The sequence below is a fragment of the Bombina bombina genome, chromosome 7 (assembly GCF_027579735.1).
Source record: "Bombina bombina isolate aBomBom1 chromosome 7, aBomBom1.pri, whole genome shotgun sequence".
NCBI classification, from domain to species: domain Eukaryota; kingdom Metazoa; phylum Chordata; class Amphibia; order Anura; family Bombinatoridae; genus Bombina; species Bombina bombina.
The window spans coordinates 367,096,819-367,108,523 of NC_069505.1; the positions used below are offsets into that span (position 1 = coordinate 367,096,819).

At 41.1% G+C, this 11,705-nt stretch overlaps 1 protein-coding gene across 1 annotated transcript; it reads right to left on the bottom strand.

Moving 5' to 3' along the window:
• Positions 1-561: 561 nt before the first annotated feature.
• Positions 562-1,218, bottom strand: LOC128635901 (histone H1C-like). Its single transcript, XM_053688998.1, has one exon. The coding sequence runs from the start codon at positions 1,216-1,218 to the stop codon at positions 562-564; it is 657 nt and encodes a 218-aa protein (XP_053544973.1).
• Positions 1,219-11,705: the final 10,487 nt, after the last annotated feature.

The following is an 11,705-nucleotide window of genomic DNA, read 5'->3' on the forward strand; positions in this document are numbered from 1 at the left end:
GTTTATCTATATTAAAGTCTACACTAGGAAATTACATTAGTACATTATAAGGAGGAAGAAACACATTAATTGTACCCTCAGTTTACCAAATTGTTACCTGTTATACAGCATAATAAACTGAATGGAAACAATGTAACTTTTATTCATAGGTTATACATTGTATTTGTGAATAATTTCCATAATTAACTAAATGTTACACATAGGACGTTCTCTGTATTCAAAACCTGCGCCAAGGCCTCAGTGTCAGCTGTGATTGGGGTTTAACATATACACTGGTCATTCTGCACAATGTGCTAATAAACGGAGCACTTCCCTATTTCATAATCAGATCCTCACACAGCTGCAATTAATAAACTGCATGTATTTGCAATCCATTTACTGTAGGTTTATTACTCATTTTAACTTATTCTTCAGTGCCCTGCAGAACAGATTGATGTGAATCATCAGCTACATAATAAAAAAAACAAAACTGAGTTAAACGTGCACAATGTCACAGCTCTTTTGGAAAGTGTGAGTGGCTCTTAAAAGAGCCTTTGGGTGTGAGGATTGAGCAAGGAGCGATCACTTTTTAGCAGCCGCCTTCTTGGCTTTGGGTTTAGCGGCCTTTTTAGCTGGGCTCTTGGTTGCTTTCTTAGCCGGGCTCTTTGTTACCTTCTTGGGCTTGGCGGCTTTAGGCTTCTTCGGGCTTTTTGCAGGGGCAACCTTGGCGCCTGTGGGTTTCTTGGCCTTTTTGGGACTTTTCTTTGCAGCAGATGGAGCCTTTTTGGGCTTCTTGGGGGACTTGGCCGCTTTCCCCTTTGGCTTTGCTGCTTTATTGGATTTGGCCTTTGCTGCCGGCAGTGCCTTTTTCTTGTCCGATTTCTCCTGGCTCTGCAGCTGCTTCTTGTTCACCTTGAACGAGCCAGAGGCCCCGCTGCCTTTAAGCTGGACGAGCCGCTCCTTACTCACCAAGGCTTTGAGAGCCAGCTTGAGGCGGCTGTTGTTCTTCTCCACATCGTAGCCTACCGCAGCCAGAGCCTTCTTGAGAGCTGCCAGGGAGACCCCGCTGCGCTTTTTAGAAGCGGACACCGCTTTAAAAATCAGATCGGACACGCTGGGACCGGAGTTTGCAGGGCGGCTTTTCTTGGCTCCACCTGATACAGCTGCCTTCTTTTTCGGCTGCTTCTTGGCAGGAGCGGCGCTTTCAGCGGGAGGTGCAACTGGCGCGGTCTCTGCCATTTTGTCTCTAGTCACAAGAATATACCAATTGCGCTCTTTCTTGTGTTTAAATAGAAGCCACGTGGCGATGTGATTGGCTATACTGTTTACAGATGTGTTCTCTGATTGGTTACTTGCATGTAGGCGCATATGTCTCCTAGTTTACAAAATGGTACAGATTTTGTGTTTCCACAGCTTCACTTAATCTATATTATATTGTACTATATGTGTCATGTCTGTGTCTCTCTCACACAAGCAGAAACTGTGCACCTTATGTTACAGACTAATGCCTGCACAGTGCAAACAGAACCGTATTATCTGCCGCAGGGTGTGCTGAAGTGCCAGGATCCCCAGACTTGTCTTATTATGAACAGCCTTATTACCTGTATATCTCAAATAATAACCTGAATATCACATTATACAACACAATGCATTCTACTAAATCATGTTATTTCAAGAAAAGTGACATTGTATCAATAAAAGCACAATCAGTAGATGCTATAAATGAATCAAGTAGCACATTTGAAATTACAACAGCTGGGTGTTACTCTACTGCAGAGAGTGAATTCTGGAGAAATTAGGAGTCAGTACATTGTCTAATTATTTAAATGCAATTGTCATTTGTAAATATACGAGAAATACATGTATCTTCTATTTTACCCTCCATATTATTGGAAAAAAACTTGCCTTGTGATTAGCTAAACAAAAGCCCCGATGTTGATTTTTTATAATCAACCTGCATTAATTATAGAATCAACAATTCAATAAAATGTTTAAAAATTAAAAAAAATATTATAGAATAATCAGAAGGTCGAAAACATATTGTTTATAGGAGATAAAGTAGGTCACATAAGGGCCCTGGGTATAAGAGCAGCTGGAAAACTAGGCCTGAAGTTAGTAGTTCACAAATGGTAAACCTTGAATACTGAACCCAAAGTAAGCAGGTCACAAACGCACTGCATATAGGTACAGCTGGCACACAACAATTGGAGTTAGCAGGTCAGTAATTGACACTAGAATTAGGTGCACCTGGTAACTAAACCTGGAGTTGGCAGGTTATAAAGGGGCACTGTGTATAGGTGTACTGCTGAGCCGATGCAGTTGGGATTTACGCGTCTCTCCACAGCGGAGAGGGCCTCTGCCTCTATTGTGGGTTACAGTTAGTGATGTCCCGAACTGTTCGCCCGCTAACGGTTCCCAGCGAACATAGTTTGTTCGCGTTCGCGTTTGTGGGCGAACACATGGCGATGTTCGATCCGCCCCTATGTGTCATCATTGAGGAAACTTTGACCCTTTATGTCACAGCCGCCTGACACATTAGAGCCAATCAACATCAGACACTCCCTCACAGACCCTCCCAGCTACTCGGAATCCGCCATTTTAGACTCATAACGACCTCACTTTCTTAATGAGAGGACGTGTTGTGTTTTTGCTCCTGACATTAATAGGAAAAACATAGCTAGGCTAGTGTATTTACAGTCCAGAAGGACTCCACTCATCTCTGCTGCAAGCACAGCACCCCAAAAAGCCCTTTTTAGGGCTATATTTCGTGCCGTTTTTTTTTTTTTTTTTAATTAGCATTTGCCTGGCTTTCAGGCTGTGTGTTTAAGGCTCACAGCATATGCTGTGATTACTGCCACCACTGATATCTCCCTAACAACATTAGTTTAAATTTAACTAACCAAAAAATTAAATTATTTTGCTAGTGTAATTTTTTTTCATTTTCTATCAGGCCAGTGTCACACAGCATATACTCTGGTTCATTGCTCTGTGCCAGCCAGCAACCACCAGTGTTAATATCCGTTTATAACATTATTTTAAATAAAAAATATATATATATATATTTTGCTAGAGTAATCTAATTACATTTACTATCAGGCCTGTGTCTGTCAGGCTCACTCAGCATTAATATACCTCATTTTTTTTCAGTCTTTTGGTTAATTGGTCTGTGCCAGGCAGCCACCCAGCACTCATATCTATTCTTCTTCACCTTAATTTTAATATAAAAAAAAAAAAGTTTAAATTTGTTTGAAAGTGTAATCTAATATAATTTTCTATCCGGCCTGTGTGTTTTGCTGACATACAGAGCCTACTGTGTTTACTTGCTGCCCTCCCTAGTCTATGAGCCACGACTCATATGTGTTTAACCTTTTTTTAATTCCCCCCCCCAAAAAAAAATAATTTAAATCATTTTTCTAGTGTAATCTAATAGTATTTTCTATCAGACGTGTGTGTATCTGACTTACAAAGCCTACTGTTTTTAATAGCTGCCCTTCCAAGGCTATCAGCCACGACTCATATGTATGTGCTTAACCTTTTTCTTTAAATTGCCAAAAAAGTCTTTAAATCATTATGCTAGTGTAATCTAATTTTATTTTCTATCAGGCCTGTGTCTAACTGTCTATCTGACTTACACAGCATACTGTTGTTAATTGCTGCCCTACGTAGCAGCCAGCCAGTGCGACCACTCATAGAGTCATATGTGCATTGCACTTCTTAACATAATTTTTTTTTTTTTTTTTTTTTTTTTCAGACAAGCTTTATTTAAGGTTATTTAAATGCGGTACATGGACAAAATATAGAGCAAGAGCATACATTTCAATGTATTACATAATTTCAGAAAATATTGTCCTTTTACGAAAGAAATTAAAGCCTGACATTTTTAATAGTAATGTTTAACAAATAGAAATATTAATACCTTTATGAACAGAAAGCTCCAATTAAGGCGACCCGCACACACCAGGCCCTGGAAAGGATAGAGAAAGAAGGAGGAGAGAGAAAAAAAAAAAAAAAAAAAGGGGTAAGGGTGGGGGGGAAACAAAGTTTCCCAGGATGAAACCGGCCAAATTCAGTGGTAAATTATTTTCACGCCCGGCGGTCAGAAACCAACTTAACCAAGATGAGGTGAGTTCCACGCAGCAAGCATAGATTCGTATGTATCCATTTGGTTGCTCTGAAAATAGTGTAACTTTTCTAAAGTTAATAAATCATTTACGGCGGCACTCCACTCCACAAGGGTGGGTACCTCTTTTGATTTCCAAAGTCTGGGGATCAGTCTTTTCGCTCCCGTCAACATTATCAGGAGAAGGGCCCGCTCCTGCCTACCGATGGATTCAGGTAAATGTAGAAACAGAATGGTTTAGAGGGAATTTGATATATGTACTTTTAATATATTAGACATCTCTTCTATGACTGTCGCCCAGTAATTAGTTAGTTTAGGGCAGGACCACCAGATGTGCGAGAGTGTTCCCATCTCCCCGCATCCCCTCCAACAGGCCGCTGAGGCCGTTGGAAAAAAACGGTGTAGTCTGGAAGGTGTGTAATACCATCTCATTTGTAGTTTAAGTTGTATTTCCTGGACTACCGCAGAGACTGATGAATGTTTAACCAGTCTGAATGACTTGAGCCATTCCTCTTCTCCTATTTCATTATTAAGGTCTTTATTCCATGCAATGGTATATGTCGGTAATTGCAAGTCAGGTGGAATAAGTAGTAGTTTATATATTTTTGAAATTAATCTTTTTGGTGGGGTAAGGTCTGTGCATAGGGTTTCAAACGGGGTGAGTTCTCTAAGGAAATCAGATTTATTTTTATGATGTGACAGATAATGGGATAACTGGTGATATCTCAACCATGATGAGAAGATGTAGTCTGAATGTTCTGTCAGTTCGTGCTGCGGTCTAAGTCTGCCGTTAGTCAATGCAAAGTGCAGGGCGCCTACTCTCAATTTGTATGGTTTATCTCTGTTTCTGCTCAATTCGTAGTAGGGTAAATCGGGATTCTCCAAAATTGGAATTAGTGGGGAGGTAAGTTTTGATATGTGTGTGCTGGTGGAAATCAGTCTGTCCCACTCCAAAAGGGTTTCTGTTATTAAGTGGTATTTTTGCAGTGTTTTTGGGCACTTAGTCACAGGGGTCCAAGCCAGGGAAGCGACGTTATTGGAATTGAGAATCTGCCCATCAATCTTAACCCTCTGTTTTTGCGAAGAATTGTGCGCCCACTCAGTTAGTCTCTGTAAAAGTATGGCCCTTCTATATAATGTTAAATCAGGGAATCCTAGTCCCCCCCTATCTCTTTTAGGGACCCTGGGCCTCACTCCTGACCAGATAAACTGTTCTAAAAATTTTTGGAGTGTAGGGAGGAAGTCTGCTGGTAGGTGTATGGGGGTAGTTTGCATAACATAAAGTATGCGTGGTAAAATGTTCATTTTAATGAGGCCTATCTTTCCCAGCCAAGACAAAGATTTATTTTTCCAGGAAGATAGGTCATCAGATATCTCCTTCTTAATAGTTAGATAATTATTTTTATAGAGATCTGATACAGTTGCCGTTAAGTAGATGCCTAAGTATTTCAATTTAGTGGCTGCTAGGGGGACATTGTGGTGTTGTGCTAGGAACTGGGTATGTTCGGGAGGAGAGTTGATATTAAGGAGTTCGGATTTTGAGAGGTTTAAATGGAAGTTAGAGAGGTTTCCGTACACCTCCAATTCAGAAAGTAGTTCCGGGATTGATGTATCTATACTAGTAAGGGTGTACAGAACATCATCAGCGTATAACGCCTGTTTGTGCTCTGTGTTACCAATGTGGATTCCTTTAATGTTAGGATTGAGGCGTACCCTTTGCGCTAGTGCTTCAATTGAGAGCGCAAAAAGTAGAGGGGATAGCGGGCATCCCTGTCGGGTCCCGTTAGATATAGGGAAGGTGTCTGATAGAGTTCCGTTAATTCTGATCCGGGCATTAGGAGCTGAGTAAAGGGCAAAGACCATGTCTAAGAAAGAGTCCCCAAAATTCATGGTCTTCATGACCTGACGCAGGAAGAGCCAATCGACCCGATCGAAGGTCTTCTCTGCGTCCGTCGAGAATAGTGCCAAAGGCACTCTTTCCGTTTGCGCAAAGTTTATTATCTGAATCACTTTTGTGGTATTATCACGTGCCTCCCTACCAGGTACAAACCCCACCTGGTCAGAGGAGACAAGATTTGCGAGAAATTTATTAAGCCGATTTGCTAAGATTTTGGCAAGAATTTTGATATCCAAATTTAGTAGTGAAATAGGTCTGAAATTTGCTGGGTTAGTAGGGGGCTTGCCTGGTTTGGGCAAGACGGTGATGTGCGCCTCTAACATAGTTTTAGATAGCTCTGGCCGCTCGGTCAAGCTGTTAAAAAGTTGGATCATCAGCGGCCCTAGTGTTTCGATATATGACTTATAATATTTTATGGAAAGCCCATCTGGGCCTGGACTTTTTCCACTAGGGATGTCTTTGATGGCCTGCAGAAGCTCATCTGCAGAGATATGAGAATCTAAATAGTTTCTTTGCTCAGCGTCCAGCCGCGGCAAAGCCAGCGTGGCTAGGTACTGATCTATCAGGAGTGCTCTGTCTGGTATGTTATCATGAGGAGCTGTTGGGTCTGCTGACTGGCTTATATTATATAATGTCTGATAATAAGATTGGAAGGAATTAGCTATTTGTTTGCTGCCTTTAGTCACCGAGCCATCTGGGTTTTGTATAAAGTGAATGTGTGATTTTAGTTGTCTTCTACGCACTGCTCTGGCCAATAGCTTCCCGGGCTTGTTACCACCCTCATCGTATTGTTGCTTTGTGTTCAGGGTTTGCGGTGATAGGCTTCTAATAAAAGTGTTTTTAGGGCCATTCTTGCATTATCTAAGGCATTTTTAGTGTCGGTATCAGATAAGTCTCCTTTGTGTTTCCCCTCTAATTGTGAAATGGTGTGGAGCAATTCTGCCTGTTTTAGTCTGTGCAGTCTAATGAGTCGTGCTTTATGTTTCAAAAAGTCCCCTCGCATGACGCATTTGTGTGCCTCCCATACGTTTATAAGTGAAGTATGCATAGGATTATTATGTGATATATAGTCTTCTAGGGACTTTTGGATGTCAAGTTTGATAATAGGGTCATTCAATAGGTAGTCATCTAGTCGCCATATATAGGTTGTGGGGGGGAGATCAGGCCACTGGACCTGACATGTCACTGGTGCATGGTCCGACCAGGTTATAGAGCCAATTGAACAATCAGTAATCATGTCCAAACCATTGGAATCTGTGTAAAAATAGTCTATACGAGAATATTTATTGTGTGGTGGAGAATAATATGTATAATCTTTATGTGTTGGGTGCAGTGTGCGCCATATGTCGTGGAGTTGGAGGTTTGAAATTGTGTTTTTGACAGATTTCAGTACTCTGGGGAGGGTGCTGGTTGTGCCATTTGAAGTGTCTAATAAGGTGTCCATGGCTAAGTTAAAGTCACCAGATAGGAAGACCGGGCCCTTCGCGTGATCCAGCAGGAGTTTAGATATTCTGGACATGAAAACATGCTGCTCAGTATTTGGGCTGTACAAAGTAGCCAATGTTATTGGGTGCTCGTACAATGATCCCGTTACAATCAAGTATCTCCCTTCCGGGTCTCTTTCTATGTGTGAAATTTTCATAGGTAGTGAATGATGAATTAAGATACCTATGCCTCCTTTCTTGGATTGTCCCGAGGCGAATAGGGCAGTGGGATATTGTGGATTGAACCATTTCGGTTCTTTTCCCTTACAGAAATGTGTCTCTTGAAGAAACAACACATGACTATACAGACTTTTCAGAGCCCTAAAGGCTATGGACCGTTTACCTGGATTATTTAGACCTTTGGCATTAATTGTAGTTAGCGTTAGGCTATGCGAGCCAAATTTGCTCTGTCTCCGGTTCATCCTGGAAAGAGAAAAAAAAAAAAAAAAAACAGGGAAGAGAGTGGCTAAATAGATAGGAAAGGCTGATAGAATAAGAAGAAAAGAAGGGGGAATAAAAAATTGAGAAAGAAGTTTTTAGGCCCGGTGTATACTCGCAGCCCAGGTAGTGTTCAAGGTGAGGTAAAAGTAAACTTTCTTATACAAACTATACAACCACTCAAGTAATGCAACAAATTATCTAAGAAAGTTTTTCAAACAGGGTAGTAACCCTCAAGTAAATACAAGAAACAAAAAAATAGACTTTGAACTCCAAATAACAGTGATATATATTATCTAGGGAACATTATAAGATTACCATCTCAGAGTAACCAGAATTTGTGATGGATATGCGTTGGATGAAGAGATAAAAAGAGAGATGAGAAAAGAGGAAAGGAGTACGGGAGAAAAGGTTGGTTAGGCGAAAAAGGGGAAAGATGAGAGAGATTTGGTGGGAAGGATTGGTGAGGGGGGAGGGGGAGAGAAAAAAAAAAAAAAAAAAAAAGGGGGGGGGAGGGAGGTAGGTAAAAGGGGAAAGGATAAAGGTTATTGGCAATAGGGTATGAGAGAAAATATGCATTAGATAGAATCATGTCTAAGTAGGCAAGTGGAACACAGTCCCCCTCTTGGAAGCTATTAAAAAATTCCAGTATTGGGACCTCTGGGAGACCAATGTTTGTGTTAATATATGGGATTCATCACCAGGTTAGGAAGGTTCATATTACATTTTGGCAACGTATATACAATAAGAGGGAGATAAACACAGCTGCTATTAGAAACATTGTAAATGGTAACTGTCTAATTCTATTAACATTAAAATTAACACTTTAAATTTTTAGTAAAAGTATCGTGCTAACTGCAGATAGATAATATGGCAATTGCCCTTAAATATTGTCCCTCTTGAACTATACGTTCTGCTAAGTTAGCCAAGTCTCTCAGTCCTATGAACGTCCTTCCTTCCTGACATTTTGGGTCACTGGAGGTCAGTGTCACAGCAAGCAAGTAACAATCATAGTAACCTAAGCTCGATTCCAGCTATAAGAAAAAGGATACAGTTCAGGAGGTCTCCGCAAGAAGGTCAGCAATCAGAAGAGAGCAACCAAGAGAACCTATATGTTATGTAGGCACCAGCCGGTGGCTTCAATTTCACGTGAGTGGGGATGCCTAGTCCTGGGGTGATCCCCGTTGTGACTGATCAGTATCAATGGACAGTCCGGAGAGGAAGGCCTGTTCGTCTGAGCCAGGTTGGAATATGAGAAGTTTATTCTGATATGAGGCTACTAAGGAAACTGGGAAGCCCCAACGGTATTGGATTTTGTGGGCCCGTAATTTGGCAGTAATGTGACCCAGTTCCCTTCTTTTCTGAAGGGTTGTTGGTGATAAATCAGAGAAAATTTGCAATTCTTCGCCAGCATGATGAATTGGATGTTTAAGGCGTGCACACCTGAGAATCTCTTCTTTGTCTCTGTAATTTAGAAAACGGACAATGATGTCTCTAGGGGGAGCCTTGGGTGGGGGTTTAGACCATAGTGCTCGATGGGCACGCTCCAGAATGATGTCTGGAGAAGATGGGGAGTCTTTTAGAGTTCGGAATAGACTCTGAAGGTAGCCATTTATGGCAGGGGGGTGGATAGTCTCTGATATCCCTCTAAAACGTAAGTTATTACGTCGACCTCTGTTGTCTAGATCTTCAATTTTGTCGGTGAGTTGTTGTATTGCCTCTGAGTTGCTCTGAATGTCTGCGTTCATTGAAGTGGCTGAGGCTGTGTGTTCAAGCTGTTTAGTTTCCACCTGAGAGACTCTGTTATCTAAGGCTGAGATATCTTTCCTTAGTTCATTAAAGAGATTTCGCATCTCCTGCACTGCCTCCTTAATGTCCTCTTTGGAGGATAAGTGTCTAAGGTCATCCTTTGTAATTGTGTGTTGCACTTGTATATCCATACCCTGCTGTTGCTGTGTGTTAGCCCTTGGGACTGTCTCCATGATGGTTTCAGTTGGAGGTGTAATAGATGGGTCAACTTGTTTTAAGTATTTATTTAGCGTGCCTGCTGGAATATTTTTTTCAGCTTTCTGCTGCTTTTTACAAGGCATCCCTCAGGGTCTCTTCCTATTTTATGGGTAATGTGTTAAAAGGATTGGCCCTGTATGATGTGCATTCCTTTCTTGATGTGGAAGTTGGGGAATAGTAGCTTAGTGAGATAAATCTGGTTGTTCAATGTTGTAGTCCCTGTTTTGAGTGATTAAGTAGACCAGAAAGGTTTCACTTTTTTTTTTCCTCCTTTTTATTATAATTCTTTTCTCTTCCTCCTCTCCTCTTTTTTTTATTGTTTTTTAGTTTTTATAATAGCTTCTATATATCTGTTGTGTTAGGAGGGGTTTTAGAAGCTGCGAGTGGTAAAGTTCCCAAAACAACTTAAGATGGCCGCTGCAGATCCCTGAGGAATAATAAAAGTCAGGTCGCCAGTTGTACAGTAACAGCCCTGATTTGCAAGCTGTTTTTAGTAATATCGAGTATGCCTGTTTTTAGAGTACTCTATATGTATAACAATGGATAATGTTAGATGCCAGCTTGTATTTTTACACTTTCACTGTCTCCGCTCCCTTTAATGATAAACTGGGTATTGTATGCAATTCCTGCGTCCTTATACTTTATAAATGTTCATGTGTGAGTGACAGTTCAGTTGGTGCTGATCGAGTCTTAGGGCTAGTGTTAGTGATTATCTAATGTGAGCCGTTAGTCTGAACGGCGCTGTCCTCGTGTGCTGCAAGTTGATGTGTTGCGCACTTAGGCCCTGCTGTTTCCCTTCGTTGCGATATAGTGTGTGAGCGGCTGGCTTACCCTGTTTGCTGTCAGATGAGGATCACGTCCCAGGGTCAAACCGCTCGCCTGCCACTACTGTCCGCTTTCTCCTATTTGGTTGTAAGCAGGAGGTGAGTTGTGAGTTCAGCCCCAATGACACGGGCTTTCTGTCTCTGTCCCAGCGCGGATATTAATGGCGCCTCTGTGACTGCCGCTGAGCACTGAGTTCAAGCAGAGTTGTTGCGGTCCTCACATTACCCGTTAAGATTGCATTATTAGGTAGGCTTTACCTCAGTACTCCCATTTGTAGTAGGTAATGGATAAAAGAGGAGTATTTATATACTTTAAATATGCTTTGTATGACTTGAGGGTTGAGGAGCTCTCCTACAACACAGCCATCTACCAGCGTGGCTTGGCTCCACCCCCTTAACATAATTTTTATATTAAAATCTAAAATTTTAAAATATTTTGCTAGTGTAATCTAACTTAATTTTCTATCAGGCCTGTGTTTTTGTCACTTACACAGCATACTGTATTAAATTGCTGCCCTACCTACCATCCACGACTCATATCTGCCAGCCTGTGTGCCAGGCCCAACTAGCCAATTAGTGGCACCAATCACAATTCTTGTAACAGTAATTAAAAAAAAAAAAAAAAATCATAATTTTTTGGACTGCAAATATTCAGTCTCCTAGTGCCATTGAATTGCATTTACCTCCTGCCTGCCACTGCCAGCCTTTTGTGCCAGGCCGTCTAGCCAACTATTTACACTAATCATAATTGTTGTCACAGACAGTATAGTTAGTCATTTAAATAAACAAAATTTTTATTGTTGATCTTAATCCTCAGTTTGCTCGTGCCCTAGAATTGCACTTCTCTACAGCCTTCCAAGCCTGTGTGCCAGGCCTACTTGAAAAATATTTACACCAATCATAGTTGTTGTGACAGTATTCTTAATAATTAAAAATTAAAATTGTTGGTAATAGTT

Coding starts and splice junctions, on each gene's coding strand:
- LOC128635901 (XM_053688998.1), bottom strand. CDS start 1,218: ATGGCAGAGACCGCGCCAGTTGCACCTCCCGCTGAAAGCGCCGCTCCT.